Source organism: Accipiter gentilis, chromosome 5 (assembly GCF_929443795.1).
Source record: "Accipiter gentilis chromosome 5, bAccGen1.1, whole genome shotgun sequence".
Taxonomy (NCBI): domain Eukaryota; kingdom Metazoa; phylum Chordata; class Aves; order Accipitriformes; family Accipitridae; genus Astur; species Astur gentilis.
In genome coordinates this window covers 43,801,044-43,822,789 of record NC_064884.1, presented here as the reverse complement: position 1 = coordinate 43,822,789, position 21,746 = coordinate 43,801,044, and the positions used below count along the sequence as shown (strand labels likewise).

At 61.8% G+C, this 21,746-nt stretch overlaps 1 protein-coding gene across 13 annotated transcripts; it reads right to left on the bottom strand.

Annotated features, from left to right (window-relative positions):
* Window positions 1-459: 459 nt before the first annotated feature.
* On the bottom strand, window positions 460-20,814 carry UBTF (upstream binding transcription factor). Of its 13 annotated transcripts, none has more exons than XM_049800864.1 (22): window positions 20,796-20,814; window positions 16,143-16,274; window positions 12,978-13,153; window positions 12,587-12,670; window positions 11,730-11,885; window positions 10,884-10,948; window positions 10,137-10,266; window positions 9,560-9,670; window positions 9,121-9,254; window positions 8,527-8,668; window positions 8,145-8,186; window positions 7,238-7,351; window positions 6,888-7,043; window positions 6,238-6,393; window positions 5,893-6,003; window positions 5,715-5,803; window positions 5,321-5,510; window positions 5,002-5,049; window positions 4,696-4,764; window positions 4,125-4,271; window positions 3,617-3,736; window positions 460-3,181 (listed from the first exon to the last, which is right to left on the bottom strand). In XM_049800864.1, exons 2-22 carry the CDS (start codon window positions 16,198-16,200, stop codon window positions 3,068-3,070), a joined length of 2,412 nt encoding a protein of 803 aa, XP_049656821.1. In that variant the 5' UTR covers window positions 16,201-16,274; window positions 20,796-20,814; the 3' UTR covers window positions 460-3,067. The 13 variants fall into 13 exon arrangements, with proteins under 13 accessions (XP_049656821.1, XP_049656817.1, XP_049656818.1 ...); XM_049800860.1 differs by lacking the exon at window positions 20,796-20,814 and adding an exon at window positions 20,336-20,714; XM_049800861.1 differs by lacking the exon at window positions 20,796-20,814 and adding an exon at window positions 20,130-20,318.
* Window positions 20,815-21,746: the final 932 nt, after the last annotated feature.

Sequence of the window (21,746 nt, the reverse complement as noted above, 5' to 3'; positions counted from 1 at the left end):
AGCGATCCCTAGGGATCCCTGTGGATTCCCCCCCCATACCCCCATGCAGCCCCCAAAAGTGACTCCTAGGGATCACTCCCCCTCCCCCCCGGTGGATCCCCCGTGATTCCCACAGGTCCCCCACATCCCCCACGGAGGCGAAAAACACTCCTCACACTTGGTTTTTTTTTTTTCCTAAAGTTTTATTTTTTATAGTAATGACATGAGAACAGAAACATTATTTTTCACTTTATTATACAAAAAAAAAAAACCAAAAAAACAAAAAAAACCCAAAAAACTCAAAAAAACTCAAAACAAACAAAAAAAAAAAGAACCGAAACCCAAGCAAACCGGGAAACCACAGATGCGAGGCCCCCGCGTCCCGCTCAGCCATACAAATTCCAAGTTGGGATTATTTTTTTTTTTTTAATTTTTTTTGTCTTTTTTTTAAACCTACAAAAACACTCTTTAAATATTAGAAAAAAAAGATGATTTTTTTTTTGTTTGATTTTTTTTTTTTTTTTTAATGTAATTCACAAGAACTTCCATCTAAAGGATCCCGGGTTTTTGTGGCAGTGCCAAAATGCACTCAGGTTCAATTCTCTTGCAGCGCAAACGCCTTTTCCCCCAATTGTCGGCGCTGTAAGAATTTTTCATTTTTTATTATTATTTTTTTTTATTATTTTTTTTTTAAAACAGAAAAAAGAAAAAAAAAAAGTTTTTTTTTTTTTGTCTTTTTTTGTACTAAAAACACATCCACTAAAACACGACGGTGCTGGGTACATTCAGCAGAAAAAGGGATGGGTTTCCCCTTAGGGGATGGGGGGGGGGGAATTAAAAATTGGGAAGAAAATTAAAGGAAAATCCCAAATGGAGGCGGTGGGGGGTGGGGAGGGGGAGAAGAAGACAGAGGGACAGACAGACAGACATGGGGGGGCGGGAGGGAGACACACACACCGGCCGGGTTCTCCTGGGGGACCCCGGTCCCAGGGGGGACGCGGGGGGATTGTCCGTGCGGGGGCACCCGGGTTCACCCCCCCCACCCTGGGGTTGGGGTCAATTTCCCCCAAATGGTGGTATTTCAGCCCAATTTGAGGCGAGAGGCCGTGATAGGGGGTGTCGCCCCCCCCCCCCCCCCCAGCATTGAGGGGGTCCCTGGTTGTGTTTTGGGGTGACTCAAGGTCTTTAGGAGGGGCTGGATTTGGGGTGCTGAGAGCAACAAACCTGGGGGGGCTGTGGCTGGGGGGACGACCCCCCCCTTGCAGCCAGAAAAACCCCAAACCTGCAGCTTGACCCCCCCACACTCCCCCCCCCCCCCCCCCAGCCACCCACTGAGCTGAGATTTGGGTGAAGAGAAAAATGCCTAAGTTAAAGCACACGAGAGAAAAAGCCCCCCCAGCCTGCCCCTCCCCAGCCCAAGGGGGGGGCAGGTGCCCCCCACCCCCTTCCCTGGGACCCCCAAATCCTGTCCCCCAGCCCAGCTCCTCTCCGGGGACAGGACGGGGCAGGGGGGTGGACCAGAAGGGACAAACCTTGTACCCCCCCCACTCCCCATAGCGTGGGGGTCTGGGGGGGGGGTGTCCCCCAATCACACCAGGTGTTTTGGGGGGGGGGGGGGGGGGGATGAGAACCCTGCAGGGAAGTGCCGTGGGATTGCTGGTGCTCGTGTCTACTTAAAAAAAAGGGGGGGGGGAGCCCAGACAGGTGCTGCCAGGCCCCCCACCCCCCCCAGTCCCCACGGCCCCATCCCCCTCCCGGGGAGGGGGGCACCGACCCCCCAAAAATAAACCCAAACCGCACCAATATTTACAGCATGGCCGGGGGGGGGGCGGGGCAAGAGCCCCTGGGGGTGTGTGGGGGGGCAAACTGGGGGTAACTGGGATGAGGGGAACACCGGTCCCCTGGGGATTTGGGGTGAAGGGAGAGGAGCAGCTTCACCGAAAATGGAGGGGAAAATTGGGGGGGGGGGGTGGGGGGGTGTAGGGGAAGAAAAAATAAAAGATGGATCTTTCTCATTTTATAAAAAGAAAAAAAAAAAAAAAAAAGAATAAAATAAAATACAACGGCACAACAACCACCGACAACACAGAGGGACACTCCGGCAGCACCCCCACGACACCCGCCCCCCCCCCGTTGGTCACACTGAGCAGCCAGGACCCCCGAGGAGGTGGGGGGGGGGGAGCCACACGTGCCACGGCCCCGGGTGCCCCCCTACCCCGGCACACACGCTTGCACACACACGCACGCATCCCCCCCCCCACCCCCCAATCCATCCATCCACATTCCCCCCCCCATTCCCCAAAATGGGGACACGCCGGGTGGTCACGGTCCGTGGCCGGCGCTCCCAAGTGCCGTGGATGCGGAGGTCCCGGTGAGCTCCCGGTGCAGCTTCCAGACTGTACAAGGTTTGGGGGGGTGGGGGGGGGGGGTTGGGGGGGCCCCCTCCCCACGAGAACGCCAGGGGGGGTGCGCAGAGAGCAGGAGGGTGGGGGAAGAGATATTGTCCCAACGGCTGAGTCCTGAGCAACTCGGCTCATGCTCCACGCCCGCTGCCTGGGGCAGGACGGGAGGGTCTGCGCGGGGGGTGGGTTTTGTTTTTTTTTTTCCATTTGTGGTTTTTTTTAATAAAAAAAAAGGTGTGTGGGGGGAGTTGTGGGGTTTTGTTTTTTTTCTGTGTGTTTTTGTTTTCTTTCTATAAAGTCCGGAGCTGGTAGCGAGGGTATGAAGGGGGTGAGGACAGGGCAACCCTCCAAAAATAATGAAATCTCCAAAAAAAAAAAAGAAAAAGAAAATCACTTCCCCTCCCTTGGTAAGGGGAGAGTAAAGAGGGGGTGGGAGGGACAGGGGGGCTTGCCCCCTTCTCTCCCCCCGGCCCAGGGGGGGAGCGGCCCCCGGCTCCCCCTCCGTAGTGTGAGCTCGGCGGAGGGGTCCCTCCGGCCCCCACTCCCCGGGTTGGGGGGGTCCCGTGGGGGGCTGTGGCTCACCAGGAGGGGCAGGAGGAAGAGGAAGAAGGGGTTTTGGGGGGCTAGGAGGGGGATTTGGGACCGAAACCGAGAAACCAAACGACGTTACTAAGAGCTTGGCCGGATCAGTTGGAGTCGGAGTCGGAGGAGTCCCCCGAGGAGGAGGAGGAACTGCTGCTGCCCTCCGAGTCGTTGTCGTCCTCATCCTCATCATCCTCGTCCTCGTCATCCTCGTCGTTCTGGGGAGGTGGGGTGGGGAGGGGATGGCAGAGAGGACCGGGGGGTTAGCGGCAGGGCTGGGGGCCCTGGCTGCCGTCCATCATCTCCCCCTGGTCCCCTGCTCACCCTCCCCGCTGTGGCACGGGGTGGGGGGGGTTTCCCCACAGAAGGGGGGTTTGCAACCCCATCCCTCCCACCGCTGCCACCCCAGGGTGGAGGGGGATGGAGGAGGGACGTGGGGCAGGAGTGAGTTTGCAAGGGCTCAGCTCGGGAGTTGCCAGGGCGGGGAGCGTGCCGGAGCAGCGCGCGGGGGTCCTACCCTCACCTCTGCCACTGCCTCGCTACACGATCCGAGGTAGGGTACCCGACCCGCCTCGTGCCTCAGTTTCCCCCCTCTAAAGCCAGGGAAGGAAGAGGCGTGAGCTGAGACCAACGAGGGGGTCGAAACACCTCACCTGTCCGGTGGCGAGCACAAGGCACGGACACGGTTTCTGGCCCCAGCGCCATCCAGCATAGTCTGATTTCAGTTGCACCGGTGTAAAACTTTGACTCTGGTGACTTACTCGGCATTCACACTGGCGCAAACGGAGCCGAGACCAGACTCAGTATCTCCACCAGGAAAAAGACAGGAGATTTTTCTCTGCTCACTGGGGGCTCTGCACAACCCGCACCTCTACGTCCCGAGGCTGCTCCTAACTACGCCCCGCGGCTGCTCCTCGCACCCTCCCCGGGGATGCCGGGCGGGTTGGGGTGGGGGGGATATCCCGTTCCCCTTCGCCTCCCCGTGTCCCCCCGCTTCCCGGGAGCTCTTCCGCCACGGTCCTATCTGAGCCCGGGTGCGGATGCCCCCCAGCCCCAGAGGTGGGTGAGGGCGGGGAGGGGGGGCAAAGTGAGCGGTACGGGAGCGGAGCGGGGCCCAGGACGGCCCCGCCGCCCTCCCCAGGGCACGCACCGCAGCCTCACCTCATCCCCGTCTTCGCTCTCCTCCTCGCTGCTGGACTCCGAGGAGTCGCCGCCTTCCTCTGACGAGTCACCGTTGTCGTCGTCGTCGTCCTCGTCTTCATCGTCGTCTTCTTCCTCCTCTTCCTCCTCGTCATCGTCCTCTGACTCCTGCAGGGTGGGAGGGGGCTGGTTGCAGGCGGGCGCCCCGGGAAACCAGCACCCATGGGTGCACCACCCCATCCTTGGCCATCAGCCTTTGGGTTCCTCCATCCACCAAGCGGCCATCAGGTGGCTCCTACCCCACACCTTGTGTGGAAGCCTTTTCCCCATTTATGTTACAAACGGCCCCAAAAAGTCTCCCAGAGTGGGTGCAAGGGGATGTTGTAGACTGCAGGGGGGCAAAATGAGACCTGGGTGGGTTTTGAGCACAGATTTGGAAAGGGCCCTTGGTTTATTGCCTCAAGGAACGGGCAGGCAGCAGAAAGCACCTGGGATGCCTCAGATAAGAGGTCTGGGTCCCCCCCGGGACGCCCTCCCTGGGAAGGAGGGTGCTGGGTATCCCCAGTGCGCAGCACAGCCATCACGCACTCACCGACTTGGACTGCATCGTTGGCTTCATCTTGGGGTTGGGACCCCGGATCTTCCCTATGCTTTTGCGTTTCTGCAGGGGGGGGAACAAAGCAAAACCATTTAGAGCTGCAAGGCTTGAGCTCAGCTCCTTCCCAGTGCACAGCACGGAGAAAATCCCACTGCCAAGCTGCTACAGGGGTGAATCCCTTTGAGGGGCTGTCCTGAGCTCAGCTCACCTTCTGCACATCCCAACCTCACCCAGGGCTGATCCCAGCCCAGCCCCAAGCCCCCAGGTCCCCCTCCACGGCAGTGCTGGGTGGATACTCACGTTGGAAGTGTGTTCCTTGTAGGCAGCCCGCTCCTGGGGCGAGAGGCTCTGTGGAGACAGAGGAGACAAGTCAGGGCACAGGGAGGGCTGGGCAGGCATGGAGTAGGGGATGGTGCAGGGAAGGACTCTAGCACGGGGCAATCCCTCCCTACATATATTTTTTTAAAGGTCCTTTAAGTTGTAAAATGCCAAAAAAGGGTCTGGAGATGGTGGTTCCCAGAGGAAGGCTGTGAGCAGAGACCACACCAAGCATCCACAACAACAACCGATCCCAGAGCCCCTCAGTGCCCCCCACCAGGCATCGGGGCTCAGCCCTCACCTTGAGCCAGATGTCGAGGTGCACCTTGTACTGTTTCTGCTGCTCCTCCGCCAGCTTTTTGTAGTGGTCCTTCTGGCCCTGGGAGATGCGCTGCCAGCGGCTGCCGATCTCCACCATCCGCTCCTTCAGCGGGAGGTGGTTCAGCTCCCCGTTTGACAGCAGCTCCTGGGAGAATTTCTGGTAACCGTTCCTGCAAAAGGGGAGCACAGAGACCAGATCAGACGGCATGCACGGAGAACCGAGGCGTCCACTAGCAGCCCACACTAACCACCATCCGTCCCCACCATGGACCAGCCCACACTCCCTCCACCCCGGGGCTGCTCCAGGCTCTTTTGCACTAGCCCACTTGCCCAGCCAGACCCAACTTTTCAGACCCCAGACCCCAGGTACTCACATGGGGGGTTTCTTCGGCTCTCCCTGGAACTTCATTTTCTTGGCGGAGTTGGTGGAGCACGGAGGGGCCCGCATCTCGCTCAGCTCCCTCTGAGCCAGAGGAGAAACACGTGTCAGGGAAACATGGGCAGTGCCGGCTGTGGGGGCATGGTGGGGGGCAGGAAGGAACAGGGACCCACCTCGTATCGCTTCTGATCCTCCGCCGCTTTCTTGATCCACATCAGCTTCTCCTTCTTCTCCATGTTGTTCCAAGTGGCCTCCATGGCCTTCAGCGCCTTCCCCCGGTCATTCTGTGGCACAGACCCCACCATCACATTAGATGCACCCAGGACGCCATGGTGCTACCGCTGGCTCTGCCACGGACCATGGGGTACCCACTCCCTTGCTGTGACCCCTGTTCCCCCCATGGCTCCCAGTCCCAACCCATTGCCTTGGGTGTGAAAACAGGGGAGAAGGTGCGAGGCAATTCCTGCTGGTGAGAGTGATGATCCCACTTCCAGCTTCTTTCCTGGCCCACTCCTCACCTTGAAACGAGCCAGGTAGTCTCCGATGACGCTCTGTTGCCAGATCTCCTCGGCTGTCTTGGGAGACTCGGGCAGCTTCCCACGCTCTTCTTTATCTGAGCCGTGCTTCTTCTCTGACTGTGCCTTCATTGCTGCCTCCCGCGCTTTGTACTTGGCCTGCACAGGGGTGCAAGGCAGGGGTGAAGGGGCAGCACGGCCACCCAGGCATAAGCCCCCGGTCACCAAGCACCGGGAGGGCAGGCAGCAAGACACTGCAGCTTCCCCCAGTGCTGTCCCCACAGTAGCTGCAGCAGCCCCCCACCACACACACCCACATCTCAGGATTTCTCCTCACCTAGAAAACCATCAAGCCTTTAAATTGAGACTCAAGGACCCTCCAAGGTTTCTTAAGCTGCTGGGTTTTGACCCACCAGGTCACGAGAGGGAGAGAGAACAGCCAGTGGCACCCACCGGTGCCGACACCAGCGCCTGGGTGATGGCTTGCTGGAGCTGTGATGCTCCTGGGGACAATCATTCCCCAGCTGTGGTGCCCAGCGGCGAGCAAAGCCCCTTGCAACAGGACAAAGACAGGGAGCATCCCCCGGACTCCCAGAGATGCCCAAAGGAGCAGCAAAGATGGCGATGGAGGAGAAGGGTCGGGGAATACCAACCTTCTTCTTCTCTGAGAGGTCATTCCACATGCGCGCCAGGAGCCGGGTCAGCTCGCTCTCCGACAGCTCTGGCCGCTCCTCCTGCAGCTGCTTCCGCTTCTCCTCCGAGAAGATGAACATGGCGGAGATGGGTCGTTTGGGCTTCTCTGAGCTGGCCTGTGGGAGGGACACGGGGCCGTGGGTGGGGGCGAGCCAACAGAGGGACCTGCCTCACACTGGTAGCCTCCAACCCCAGGAAAAACGTGGTGAAAGAACCAAGGAATGAAGCCCTCAAAGCACCATGAGATGCCAGCAATCCCATCCCATGTCTCTGGCACGTGCTGCCCCATCTCTCCAGTTGCTGCTCTCACCTTCCCGGTCTCTGGTGAGGACTTTTTGGATGCAGGACTCGTTGCCCCTTTCCGGTTGCTGCCCAGCATCTTCTCCTCGCCTAGCACCCGCTGCTGCTCCTCCTCGGGCAGGCTCTGGGTGGCACAGGAGGAGAGACACGGTTAGATGGCCCAATGCTAACGAGGCTTTGATGCCACCAGGGAATAGGGACACTGGGGAGGGGGAGCTAATGCACTCAGTTGTCCCGATCCAAAAGCCACCCCAGCCAGGACCAACATCAGGTACTGCAAGCCTAGGTGTGCAGCCTGGGGGTCCCCATGCCTGTGTGACCCCCCCTGACAGGCAACATCCCTCTTCCCCAGCTCTATCCCCTCCCAGGCTTAGTCTCGTCTGCTTCCTCTCCGCAAAGGCAGGGCAGGCAGGTGCCCAGATCCGGGCGCACCCCTGGGTTTTCCACCGCCTGCCCTTGCAGAAGCAGCCGGAGCCGCGTCACGTCCGCCCGGGGGCCGAGCACGGTGCTGGGACGGCTTCGGTGTGGCTCCCCCCGCCTACACCCCGTCCAAGGGAAGGAAGCGAGAGACTCGCTGCTGCCTGCACAGCCGCAGCTGCTGATGGCAACCCCTCCTCCGGTACCAGCCCTCTGCTCACCCCCGGCTTCCCCTCCCGGCTGGGGGGGCCCATCCCCACTCCCAGTGCCCAACTCGAAGACACTGGGTCAGGCATTAGGGCAGCTGAGGAAGGGTCAAGAATATGTGCAAACGCCTCTACACAGTACCCGTGGCTGGTTCCAGCCATGTTTTGGGGGGAGCAGGAGAGGGCAGCATCAGTGCAGCCCTTGTTTAACCCATCTCAGCCCCTGGCCAGGGCTCCCTCCCTGCATTCGGGGTCTCCAGCACCCAATGGCCAAGGCACCCCCACATCACTTACCTCCAAGAAGCGGAGGAGCTCAATCTCATAGTCTTTCTTTTTCTGGAGGGAGATGGAGACTTGTGGTTACACAAAGATCCCCTGCCCCATCCCTGCCTTGTGCATTCCTCAACCCGGCCTCAGCCTCCTCTGCAAGAGCATCCTCCACCCGGACCATCTGCTGGTCCCACACTCATGGATGGGGGGAGAGAGGACCCAGAGAGGTGATCAAGGACCTCAGGGGAAATTCGTGGTCAAGACAACAAGAACAGGCACTGAGGAAGGGTGAGGTGCTCACTTCCAGCGAAATTTGTAGCCCAAGCTCTCCCATCCTACTCCTCCCTCCCCATAGCACTGCTGCCAACCTGCCTGTCCACCTGTCTGTCCATCCTCAGACACCCACCTGATCACACTTTTTGTGGTACGCGTCCTTTTCCTTCTGGGAGAGCAGTTTCCACTGCTGGCTGCACAGCACCATCCGCTCGGTGCTGGGCACGTCTTTCATGTTGGCCATCAGCTCTGCGCAGTACAGGGAGTAGCTATTCCTGCAACCGACGGAGGGACCCAGCATTAGGGACAACCTGCCCCACTCACGTCCCCTCTGTGGAGCTGGCTGGGTGCTAAAATCCCCCACAAGACCCCCCAGCTGCCCTCTGGGTTGCACCGGGCAGTGAAGTGCTGTGCCAGAGCTGTCTGCATTTTAGGGAAGCTAGGGGTTGGATTACCCCCTAACCTGGAGCACGCAGCATCACCATAAACCTCACTCAGATTCTCTGCAAATGTGTATTTAATGTATATTTAAGGACCAGTTTAATGGGGTCATTGACAGCCCACGCCCATGGTCCCAGAAATGACTGGGGCTCTCAAAGCCAGGCAGAGGCCCAGTTTCCTTGTTAGCAAGAACCAGCGTCCACCCGAGCTGGCCACGAGCCTGAAGTGATAGCCCAGAGAAGATGGACACCTCTCTCGCACCCACACGGGGAGGGGCAGGACTCACGGAGGTGGCTTTGTGGGTCGTCCATCAAACTTGTCCTTGAGCTGGCGCTCAGCCTTGGTGAGGGTGGAGCGGGTGATGCCCTCCTCGCTGATGTTCAGCTCGGGGTGCTTCTGGATGTAGTCACGCATGATCTCCTGCAAAGGACGGAGAGCAATCAGGAGAAGGGCTCCGATCCCCGCCTGGCTGGGGGCCGGAGGAGGAGGAAAGAGAAGCCAACCATTGCCCTAATCATCTCCCCAGGGGTACTTCTCCCTTCCCCAAGCATCACTGGAGGAGGCAGGGCTCAGACTCACTAGGGACCTGCAGGGATCTGGCTGAAACCCCATGCTGGCTATCGGGTGAGGCTGGCTAGCTGCCGGTGGCTGCAGCCGGGAGGCAGAGTGGCTCAGAGTGAACGTAGGGACGAGTGTGGAGGGGAATGGGTGAGGCTGCTCCCTACCTCATACTCCTTCCGCTGTTCCAGGGCCTTATGAATCCATTTCAGCCTCTTTTTATCCGAGAGTTGAGACCACTGCTTGCCCAGCGACTCTTTCACCTCCTTCGTGGTGGCCTGAAAACCCAAAGCCAGAGGTGAGGGCAGAGGGGTAAAATCCAAAAAAAGAAGAGGGGAAAAAAAAAATTCAAAAAGGCAAAAATAGTGTGGCCCGCCATCTTGTCCCAGCGGCACCCAGCTGGGGCCGTGGGATGGCTGTGAGCCGAGCTCATGGCCAGGGAAGGGGGTGCGTGCGAGTGTGGGGCATGGCCAGAGGTGGATGTCTGTGCTGGAAATCTTTCCTGCCCTGACTCAAGACTGTGGTCACCCCTTCAACTGCAGGCAAAAAGTGGGGTCTGTGCCCCTGAGCCTCTTCCAGATGTGCAGAGCCCTTTCTTACCTCCATCCAGACTGCTGGGAGCTTCTAGCGATGTCTTCCATCCCGTCCCCCCCCTAAAATGCTTCTCTCGTTTCCCCCTCCTCTCCCCCCAGCAGCGGGGTACAGGACCCCTCAACACTCACACTCACACGCACTCCCACCCACCGTACTCACATCTGGACGCACTTTCAAGTAGATCTTCTTCTCGTGGTTGTACCACAGTTGCTGGGGGGTCTTGGGTTTTTCAGGGACGTCAGATTTCTTGGCGTTCTGGATGAGATCCGGGTGATCTTCCCTTTACCCGGCAGGGAGGCGGGGAAGGGAGAGCGTTACGGAGGTTGCAGGTGGAAGGAGAGCACCCCCTAAACCTCCCCGCTAAGGGGTAACTGTCACTACAGGGCTGAGCCTCCATGGGCTCAGATACTGGGGGGTGTCCCCAGAAAGAGTAGGAGGGTTTTAGGAGAGATTCAGGTCTGCCCCTCCTGGGGGAGCATCAGCTACAAGCATCCCCTTTAATGCGCCAGGCTGGGCTGCATCCCTGGAGCAGCAGCAGGTCATCGGGAATGCCAGGATCCACCTGGGTCACAGTGACCAGGTTCAAAAGGAAGGTCTGGGGGCAACGGGGTGGTCACTTCAGCTTTTAACAGTGCAGTGGCAGGGCTCCTGTCCTCCCCTTGCAGACCCTAACCCCCAAAGCGTGGCTAGTCCTCTGCTCTCTCCCCCTCGCCCAGTCTCCCAGCTGGAGGGCTGCTCTCAGATACCTTTTCCTTGCTCTTTTTTTCAGCATCCCCCCTTCCCTTCTGCCTTCAAGCTGCAACTCCCATCAGGGCTTCCTCCGTGAGCTACACACAGGAGGAGAGACTGGGTCTGCCTGGAGGGGCCCGGGGAAACGCGGGGGGGCTGCCCGCTCACCTGAACCTCGCCAGGTTCCTCTCAAACTCCTGCTTCTCTCGCTGGAAGTCCTGGATGTATTTCATCTGGGGACACAAAGCCACCAGGGAGGTGGAGAGGGATGCCAGCACCAGGGAATGGGCAGCCAGATACATCCCTGTCAACCCTGCTGGCTGGGCACCCCACCACCCCCAAAGGGACTCAAGGGCTCTCCAGCCCATCGGACTGGTCCTGCAGCTCCCAGCTGAGCATTTCCAGCCTGCCCAGGGATTCAGAAGCAGCATCGCCCCCCTCTCCCTGCACCCGAGCAGCCCTGGGCAAGAGGGCACAGCAGGACCTTGTGCCCTGGACTTTTCCTCCTGGTGGTAAATCCACCCAGACTGAGAGATGGGGCACCTAAAACACCTGCCCGGGCTCTGGCCAAGCCCAAGGCCACCTCCAGAGCTGGAGGTGAGATGGGCAGCTCTCCTTCCAGCATCTGCCATGGCTTGGAGCAGAGCCTGACCCTCCATCCCTCGCTCAGACAGGGCGGCCACAGTGGGGTGTGTGATTTAACCCCAGCATTAAATACAGATCCACCCAACAGCAAAGTCACCATCCAGGTCTGTCTGGAAGAGACGGACCAACGGACTGACCCAGCCAGCCTCCACCCCACAGATCCTGGGAACCAGGACAGGAAAAGGAAAGGAAGTCTTACTGGTCTGACGGGACTAAACAAGCACCCGGGTTTTCTCCCAATGAGAGCCAGATTAAACCCCCACCAGGTAGAGGCTGGGCTCTGCTGTTTTTACTGGGAGAGCTGGGCCGGCAGAGCCCAGCGCACAGAGGCACACAAGTGGGAAGGGGCTTGCTGACTCCCCCTCGTACCTTTTTCTTCTCGGGAAGTTCCTTGTATTTCTTGGACAGGATCTTCGTGAGATCCAGGTTGCTCATTTCAGGGTGAAGCTTGGCATATTTGGCCCGCTTCTCCATGAAGAAGCGGAAATAGGGAGTCAAGGGCTTCTTGGGGAAGTCGGGGTGTTTCTGGGGAGACAGCAGAGCGGCAGACACTGAGTTCAGAGCTGGCAGCACTGCAGAGAGCACCGCCAAAGCCCGCCGGCTCCCAGCTCCCACCAGTACTGGGGGAGACCTGCCTCCATCCACTTCCACTGGTCATCCAGCTCCCTGACACGGGAACACCCCGGCTTTGCAGGCAAGGTGGGAAAAATGCTGGGAACAAGGGCTGCCTTCCCCAGGAACTACAATATCCCAGGGCTGGGTATTTCAGGAGCAGCCTCCAGCCATTCAGAGCCGTTGGCACAGAGGAGTTGTGCTGCAAGAGGGGAAACTGAGGCAGGAGGAAGGGACGGGACCCACCTCGCGGGGATGGCTGGTGGTAACGCATCGGCTGCCTGGGGCCACCTGGCCGAAACCAGCACCCCACCCGACCCGGCAGTCCAGGAATAGGATGGCAGCTTCCCGGCCCCCCTGGTGCTAAACTTGGATGCAGGCTGCCAGCAATACAGCCAACCATATTAAATGTACCCTGGACTTGGCCCGGACCCAGAGCCCGTGGCCTCCAGAGCCTTGGGCAGCCGGCCGCAGGGATTACGGGTGGTGAGGTGCCTGCAGGGGCTCTGGTGGTAGAGCCACATGGGTCTGGGGTGCCACATAGGTGACAGCCCCCCATCCCAGGGAAGGGAGAGATTCCCCTTTAGGGACTGACCCCAATTCCTGTCTGATACCTTGAGCTTTTTGCCCTTGTAAGGATTCTTCACGTGCTCTTCGGCATCCATAATGAGCTCCGTGAGGGTCCGAAACTTCCTCACCTGCGGGGTAATGAAGGGCCACAAACGTGAACAGGCTGCGCATGGGGGACAGGGCAGATACCCGCTCGGCACCGAGCCACGCTCGGCAGGGCATAAACCCATGGGGTTTCGTAATGCCACCGTGCAAACGACCCGTCCCAGTGCCTCCGAGGGGTTCACGATGCCGACGGCAGTGGGATGGTATCGGCACTAAGGGCCAAGGACTCCAGGCGCTGAACTTGAGCGATTCAAACAGCCCTGGGAGGTCACTGGGATGCTCGGTCCCTCTCGCGGAGACCCCTCCGAGCCTCGTGCGGCTGTCGGTTACCTCGTTAGAAATCTCCATCCACTTCATCTTGCACATCTCCCCTGAGAAGTCCTTGAAAGCCACTTTCTCCCAATCCAGGTGGGACTCGGTGGTTTTGAACTTGCTCCCGTCGTTGGAGGGCAGGTTATTCTTCATGCACTCCAGCAGAGTCAGCATGTCCTCCTGAGACCAGCGGTCTGAGCAGCAAAGAAACAGGCTTAGCAGCAGCGACGGGCAGGCAGCCTTCCCGGCAGGACACGGGGACTACAGCTCCCGGCGTGCAGCTCCGGCCCACACGCCGGGACACGTAATCTCCACATGCTGCCTCTCGAGATTAAAGATCAAAGGGACATGGCTGTTTCCATCACCCTCGAGCAACTTTCTACGGGCCAAAACAATCCGGGCAAAGCTAGAAAATCCACTCGGTGCAAACCAGAGAGACTCGCTCATCCCTGTACACTATCAGATAAGGCGATGGCTCTGCCACGTGGGAGCAGAGGGCTATTTCCTACGCACGGGAGTGAAGCCTTGTGGAGCGAGACAGGAGCGACGTGCTCTCCAGCCAAGGAGGAAACAGGGAAATGCACTTTCTAAGTGGAAAAGTTGTGTCTGGAACAACGGGAAACCCCCCAGCACCACTTTTCCTTCAACTCGGAGAGCTTTGCCATTACCTGGGGACCTAGCTCCATGGTGACCTCTGCCAAGGTCAAAGCTCAGAGACCACAAAGCAGAGAAGGGGCAGAGCCCAGCACAGCCCCCCTGTTTTGCAGCATGGTCCCTGATGGTGCAGGGGTGATGGTTATGCCACCCCAACATCCCCAGGGCTGCTGGGAGGAGCGTCCCCAGCTCCTGTACAAACAAGCTGCTGGGATGGCGGGACAGGCACATGGCAAAGCCGGGGAGCCTGGAGCAACCAGGAGGCCGGGAAGGGCAGCAGCCCCGTGTCGGGTCAGGCAGCAGGCAGGATATCCCAGCACCAAATGCCCCATCCAGCACCAACTTTGGGACTGCTTTGCACCAGGGCAATTCTTCTGCCAGGCGCTCTGCTCTGAGCTGCCACACCAGCTGGGGAGAGGAGCCCTGGGTGCTCTGCAAAGATGGGTGGCCCTGGGGAAAAGCAGTGGGCCCTGGGAGCGGAAAGAGAGGTCCCGAGGGACGGGCTGGAGGAGGAGCAGAGCCCCAAGCCACATGCCCACGCAGCCCTATCTGCTTCAGCCCGGGACGGGCAGCCGAGCCCAAGGGCTCCCCGGGCATGGGAACTGGCTCTCCATGGCATCCTCTGCCCCACATCACTGCTGGGCGAAGACTGGGGCGTTCGGAGCTGCTTGCCTCCTGGCAAGACAGGGAAGAGCGCAACTGTTCATGGATTTGAGGGAAGCATCTCTCGCCCTCCGTCCCCAGGAATGAAAACAAGATCCCAGAAATACCCGGCTGCAGCTCTCCCTCTGCTCAAACTCAATACGCACGGAAACACCATCTCTGCCTCCTGCCTCCGCATCAGTCCGGTGAAGGGCAAACCCACCCCCATAACCCCAAATCTGAGCGAGGGATGTTAAAGGACACGTGAGACCTGCAGCCGGGCAGGGGGAGCGCAGCCAGGACCTGCCCCCCACGCCATTTCTCCTCCCGGACCTGTCAGGTTAGGGGGTTGAGGCAGAACAGTTTGGGATCCAGCCTGTCTCCATAGTTACTTCATCAGGTCCGTTAGGGATTAATTGCGGTGGGGGAAGTGGAAAGAGGCCCCCCCCCCCCATAAAGCAGGGAGCCCAGAAGCTTAGGATGTGTCTCCACATTCCCAACTTCAGAGCCCCGAAACGTCACAAAGAGAGAAAAGAGACGGGAAACCCCCAATCCCCACAGTGCCTCAGCAGGGGATCAGAGCTGGGGGGGCACCGAGCCCAAAATTTTGTCTTCTTGTTTTTCCCATCCACTTTCCAGACCTCCCCCGGCAAGGACCAACGACACAGAATCGGGCCATGAAGTTGGTGCTGACTTTACTTGCAGAAATCAGGAAAAATAACCAAAAGCAGCATGGCCATAAAAATCAAGTGGGTAAGGAGAAGGGGATGAGACCCCCCCCCCACAAACTTGCCCCCATCAGCAAGCCCCGTGCCTCAGTTTCCCCCCTCTAACGCAGGCATACCTCGAGACTTTTGGCCCTGCATGACCCCCCAGCTGGCAGACGGCCAAAATAACCACAGCCCACAGGAATATGTAAGAAAACTCCCCAAAACCCTTGCCGGCAGCGAGGTGGGGACAACGGGAACCCCACGCTCAGCCCCCCTACCCCTCCATCCCCGTTCCCTCCAGCTGGGGTTTGCCAAAAAATGCCAGAATTGCAGAGTTCACCCACCAAGATGAATGGGGTTGTCTGTGCCCGGGGACCGATTTATCCCCGGCTCTCCTGGCATCGGCCGGGCCGGGTCTATATTAGGAAAGCTGCCCCGGTGTAATTAAATCCATCTAAAGACCCAGCGAAGGACACGTGCTCCAGCCGGGTTCGCTCGGGGCAACAAACCGACTGCGGCAAGGGAGAAAAGACGGGGGGACCAGGAGGGTGAGAGGGGCTGGACCGTGGTCCCCAGGGTTTGGGGGGAACCCAGGGAGTTTTCAGGTGGTGGGTTAGCAAAGCCTCGCTGCCCAAGCAGGCTGCCCCAAATAAAATGTCCCTTTTTTCTTGTTTTCCTCCCCCTTTTCCAATAAAAGCTGAACCTCTGATGTCATCTCGGGGTCTGGAAGCCGGAGGCCCAAGGTAACGGCTCGGCTTTTAATGCAGCCCAGATGTGAACGGCAAAGGCAGCACCTCTTTGTGCCAGCTCCCCCCCACCCCCTGGCCCCAGCCAAAACACCAGCCACCCAAAAAGAGCATCCCTGACTCCACAAGCCAGCGGCCGCCCTTCGCCAGGGCCGGAGGGGCTGCCGGCACACCGGCGCGTGCATCCGCGCGCTCGCACACGTGTGCGTGATCCCCAGTGGCAGAGCCGGGATCGGGAGAGGCAAATCCGCTCCCCCCCACCTTCCCGGCACAGTCGGGATCGCGGCTCCTCCATCCCTCGGACAAAAGAGCCGCCCTGAGGTTTTTTGGTTGTTCTTTGGGGGTTTTTTTTGTGGTTGGTTTGTTGGGGTTTTTTTCCAAACGTGGCAGCGGTATTCCCGTAGGACCCCCAGTGAAGGGGGGGGGCTCACCTTGGTTTTTGGGAGCTGTCATTTCCAAGTCTGCAGGGCACTCGGCTTCGCCGTTCATCCTCCACCTGCCTGCGCCCAGGACGGTCCCCGCCGGCTCCCTCGCGCGCTACCCAAGATCACTCCCGCTCGGCTCTGCAAGCAAAGGGAGGACCCCGCTAGGCACCCCCCATGCCGGGGTGGCCCCCCAAACCCCTGATGGGGAGTGGGGGGACCTGACCCAAGCATCCATTCCTTCCCCCCTCCCCACCTCCATGAATGAGGTGCTGGGTTCCTCCCCCACAGCCAGCCCTGCCAGGTTTTTTTTTTTGGGGGGGGGGGGGGGGGGGGGCTTGGAGAAGGGGTGCAGGGTAGGGGTAATAAGGGAGGAGGAGGTGGGTGCATGGGGGGGGGGGGGTCCCCAGAGATCCTGGAGGGGGGTGTTGAGGAGGGGGGATCCTGAACGGTGGCATGACCCCCACCCTGGTGGGGTGAGGAGAAAAGGGGTGCGTGGGCAGGGGAAAAGGGTTCAGGGGGATGTCCCTGAGGTTGGGGGGCCGGGGGGTGGCAGGATCTGAGGGGGATCCCCACAGATCCAAGGGGAGAAGGATTCGGGGGTCTCCCTGAGGTGGGGTGGGTGGGATCCACAGACACAGGGTCAGGGGGATCTGAGCAACAGGGAGGGCTACAAGGGATCTCCCAAGGGGGTTTGCTCCCCCCCCCCCCCCCAAAAAGGGGGGTCTTAAAGGAAGGGACACCATAGATCCAGCGAGATCCTCCCGGGGGGGTGGGGGGGGCACGCTTGGAGAGAGGGATCCCCCAGATCCAAGGCAGCTCGGGGGGGGGGTGCCCATTTGGGGAGCTCTGGGGAAAGACCTCCACACACCTGGGGGGGTCATGGCTCTCCTGAGGGGGGGGAAGGACAGGCTGGGGGGGTGAATATTTCAACAGGGCGGCTCTAGGGGAAGGATCCCCCCAGATCCCAGGGGGAAGGATCTTATGGCTCTGTGGGGAAGGATCACCCTGGGGGGGGGGGGGTCTGCAGGCGAAAGCCCTCAGTGGTGGGACCCCAGAGCTTGGGGGGGGCATGGGGGGGTCAGCAGGATGCCAGCCTGTGGGGGGATCCCCATGGGGGGGAGCAAGGCCTGAGGCCTAAGTGGGGGGATCACCCCAGGGGGACAGGCTGCCGGCCCGGGGGAAGGAGGGCGGCCCCGGGGGAGCAGGCCCCAGGCCTGAGGGAGGGGAGCTGGGCCTGTGGGGGGGGGTCTCAGGGGGAATCCAGGCTTGGGGGGGTGGGATTCCAGGAGAATCCAGGCACCAGTGCGGGGATCCAGGTCCTGGGGGGTCCAGAAGAAAGCTGGCTCCTGGGGGTGGGAATCCAGGCCCTGGGTCTGAGGCAGGATCACCCCAGGTGGGATTGAGGATTGCCCTTGGGGGGGGGGGTGGTGATCAGCTCCTGGGAGGGGGGGATTGCCCAGGGATTGCCCTTGGGGGGGGATCAGGGATCACTCCAGGGAGGGAGATCACCTCAGGGTGGGATCAGTCCCTGGGGAAAGAGAATCAGGGATCGCACTGGGGGAGGGGGCAGATCCCACCAGGCCCTGGGGGGGGGGGGGGGGGGGCATTGGGGATTGCCCTGGGGTGTGGGATCAGACCACAGGGTGGGATCTGGGATGAGCCCTCGGGGGTGCGAATCGCTCCAGGGTTGGATCAGCCCCCCTTCCCAGGGGATGGGGAGGATCTGGGACCACCTCAGGGGTTGGAAGGGGGATGGCCCAGGGGTGGGATCAGCCCAGGCGCCCCCCCCCCCCCCCCCGGGGGAGGTGTGTGGGGACCGGGAATAGCCCCGGGGGGGGGGGGGGGGCAGCCGGGGGTGGCGGGGAAGGCGGGATCGTGTCAGGGGGAGGGATCCATCGGATCATGGCGGGGCGTGGCGGGGGCGATCGCGCTGCGCGCGCAGAGGGATCCCCCCCCCCGGGGGGGGGGGACGACGACTAGGGGGGGGGTGTTGCGGGATCCCCTGGGGGGGGTGGGGGGAGGGAACGGGGGGACCGGATCCCGCGCCTGTTGGGGGTGGGGGGAGGAGGAGGAGGAGGAGGAAGGAGGAGGAGGAGGAGGCGGGGGAGGAAGGGGCCGGGCCGTCGGGCGGAGGCGGGGAGCCCGCACATGCCCTGCGCCGCCGGCCAGCTCCAGTCTCCTCCTCCGCCAGGCAGCAGGAACCGGGTGGGACCGAGCGCGGGCGGCCCCGGCGGCGCCTCCCCGGCCCCCTCCCGCCCCCGGTTCCCACCCGGGCGCCAGCGAGCCGCGCTCCGCCGCCTTTCTCTCTCTCTCTCTCTCTCTCTCTTCCCCCCCCCTCCGGCCTCCTCCCTCCCCTACACCATCACCGCCACCACCCCCCCGCAACAGCCGGGCAGACAATGGAGGCGAGTCCGGGGGGCCGGGGGAGCGGAGAGGGGCCGGGGGAGCGCTCCGCGCTCCCCCGGCCCCTCTCCGCTCCCCCGGCCCCCCGGAGCGATGCGATGCGCTGTGGCTTCCCCCCCCCGCCGCGGCTTCCCCATCCGCCATCCTTCCCCCCCCCCCCCCCCCATCGTTACCGGCCGGCGCGGCCGCTCTCCGCCGCGGCACACAATGGCCGGGCTGCGCCCGCCTCCGCCCGCCGCTCCTTCCCCTCCACCCGTGCAGCCGGCGCGGTTATAAAGCCGAGACAAACCCACCTCTCCGGGCTGCTAAGGGGGAGGAGGAGGAGAGGGAGAGAAGGAGGAGGAGGAGGTGGTGGTGGAAAGGAGGAGGAGGAGGAGGAGAAGGGGGGGGGGGGGGGGGAGCTCTAGCCGAGCCGCCGCAGCCCCAGCCCCGCGCCGGAGCCGCTGGGGGAAGAAGAAGAAGAAGGAGGAGGAGGAGGAGGGGGAAGGGGGGGCGGGGATGCCCGGCTGGGGGCGGCCGGGCAGCTGCAGCGAGCCGGGCGAGGGCAGCGCGACCTCCCCGCACCGACCCCCGGGGAGCGGCTCCTACCCAATCCTTCCCCCCCCCACACACACCCCCCCCCCCTCCTCCCTTTCCCCACCACCGCCGCCCCCTCCTCTCCTCCCAACCTCTCCCCCCCCCCTCCGCGACCCCTCCTCGAGCCCAGAAACACCCACCCACCCAGCGGGGGGCTGGAGCCCCGCTCCCGGTCCGGAGGGAAGAAAGGAAGAAAGAAGGGGAAAAGGAGGGGGGGGGGGGGGGGGGGGGGGACGGTGGAAAGAAAGGCGGAAAAAAAAAAAAAAAAAAAAAAAAGAAGAGGGGGGGGAGAAAAAATATATATAAAAAGAGAATAAGGGGAGGAATAAAGCGCGGAAGGGGGGGCCGGGGGGGAAGCGGACGAGCCCGGGCACGCACCCGCCGGAGCGCGGCGCCGAGCTTCCCCGCCGCGGCGCGGGACTCACCCGGGCTGGGGAAAAACAACCGCCCAGCGCTGGAAGCCTGCCCCCGAAATCCAGCTGCGGCAGCCGGGGAGGGAGGGAGGGCGAGCGGGAAGGAGGGAGGGAGCGAGGAGGAGGAGAGGGAAGGGAAGGGAAAGGAGGGAGGGTGGTGGTGGTGGTGTGGTGTTGGTGGGGGGGGGGGGGGGGGGGGCACACCGAGGCCGCCGAGCCGTGCGCTCCCCCCCGCCCCGAGCCCCAGCGCGGTGCCCCCCGCCGGCGCGGAACGGGCCGGGAGCGGGCGGGCGGGTGAACCCCGGCGGCGGCGGCTTCCTGCCCGCGGGGCCTGCGCGAAAACGAGCTTTTTTTGGGGTTGGTTTTTTTTTTTTTCCTCTTGGTTTTTGTTTCAAAAAAAAAAAAAAAACAAAACCCACCAAACCCCCCCAAAAACCGGAAAAAATACTAATATCTTTAAAAACAACAAAAAAAAATCCCCAAACCTACCCCCCCACCCCACACACACCACCTCCTCCTCCTCCCTTTGGCGGGTACAAACCCCCTTTTTTTTTTTTTTTTTTTTTTTTTTTTTTTCCCCGGCGGAACGGCGGCGCCTTACCGAGCCCGGTGCGCGGCGGCGGCGGCGGCGGCAGCAGCAGCAGCGGCAGCGGCGGCGGCAGCGGGAGCCCGGGGAGGAACAAAGCGCCTCCTCCTCCTCCAGCCCCGCCGGCGGAGCGCGGCACGGCGGCGAATGGCGAGCCCGGGCGGCGCGGCACGGCGCGGCACGGCACGGCACGGCTCCGCTCCCCCGGCGCAGGCACGTACCTGCGGGGCCCGCGGCTTTGGGGGGCCGGGGCTCGGACGGGGCCGGGGCTCGTTTTCGGCGGGGCCGGGGCGGGGAAGCGGCGGTTGAACGGCGGCCAGCTCTGCAGCGCTGGCCCCGGGCGTGGACGCGCTCCAGTCCCCGCAGAGACGATCGCGCTTTCCCCCGCCTCCATGGCGCTGCGTTTTCTCTTCCAATCAGCCGGGCTCTGAGCGCCGGGGTCCGCCGCCAGCCTCCGCCGCTCCCCAAGCGGCACCGGCTCGGCCGCCGCCGCGCACCGCGCTCCCGCCGCTTATCCGCCGTGTTTTTTATTGCTCTTTGCTTTTGCAACACTGTGGCGAGAAGAAAAAGAGGAGGAGGAGGAGGAGGAAGGAGAGAGGAGGGAAAGGAGGGGTGGGGGGGGGGGGGTGGGGGGGGAAAGGGAGAGAGGAGGAAAAAAAAAAAAAAAAAAAATCTCCTTACATGTGCAACAATCCTCGCCCGGCGTTTGCATAAAAAAAAAAAAAAAAAAAAAAAAAAAGAGGAAAAAAAAAAAAAAAAGAAAAGGGGGGGGAAGCGGAGGGGGGGGGGGGAAGCCGAGCCGAGCCGCCACCCGCCCCGGTGGGTCCCCTCCGACACGGCGGGGAGCGGCGGGGCCGCGCTCCCTGCCCGCCCCGCGGCCCCGGGCAGCCCCCGGAGCGCCGGGACACGGCCGCGGTGGGGGATTTCCCCGGCGGGGCGGGCGAGGGGCAGTTTCCTCCCCTCCCTCCGCTCCCCTCTCCCTTTCTCCTCTCTCTCTCTCTTAATTTTTTTTAATGCAATTTCTCCAACTCCACCTTTGTTGTGCTGGGCGTCATTCCCCGCAGCCAATCCCGGCCGGGCAGCTGCCTGCAAATTACCGGCCATCCCAAGCTGCCTGCAAATTACGGGCCATCCCAGGCTGCCTGCACACTACCGGCCACCCCGGGCTGCCTTCCACGGTACCGGCCGCCCCGCTACCGCTCGCACGCTACCGGCCGGCCGGGGTCTGGCTGCGTGGTACGGCCACAGGCCGCCCGCACGCCGCTGCTTCTCCAGGCCGCCGGCGCGTTCCCGGCCGCCCGCGCGCTACCGGCGAGCTCCGGCCATCTGCGTGCTGATGGCCGCCCGCGCGCTACCGGCGAGCTCCGGCCATCTGCACGCTACCGGCGAGCTCCGGCCATCTGCGTGCTGATGGCCGCCCGCGCGCTACCGGCGAGCTCCGGCCATCTGCACGCTGCCGGCGCGCTACCGGCGAGCTCCGGCCATCTGCGTGCTACCGGCCGCCTGCGTGCTACCGACTGCTCGCGCGCTACCGGCGAGCTCCGGCCATCTGCGTGCTACCGGCCAGGCCGGAGCAGGCGGCTCCGGCCGGCACCTGCTACGAGGCAGCGGGGAGCGAGGGGCAGTGGGGAA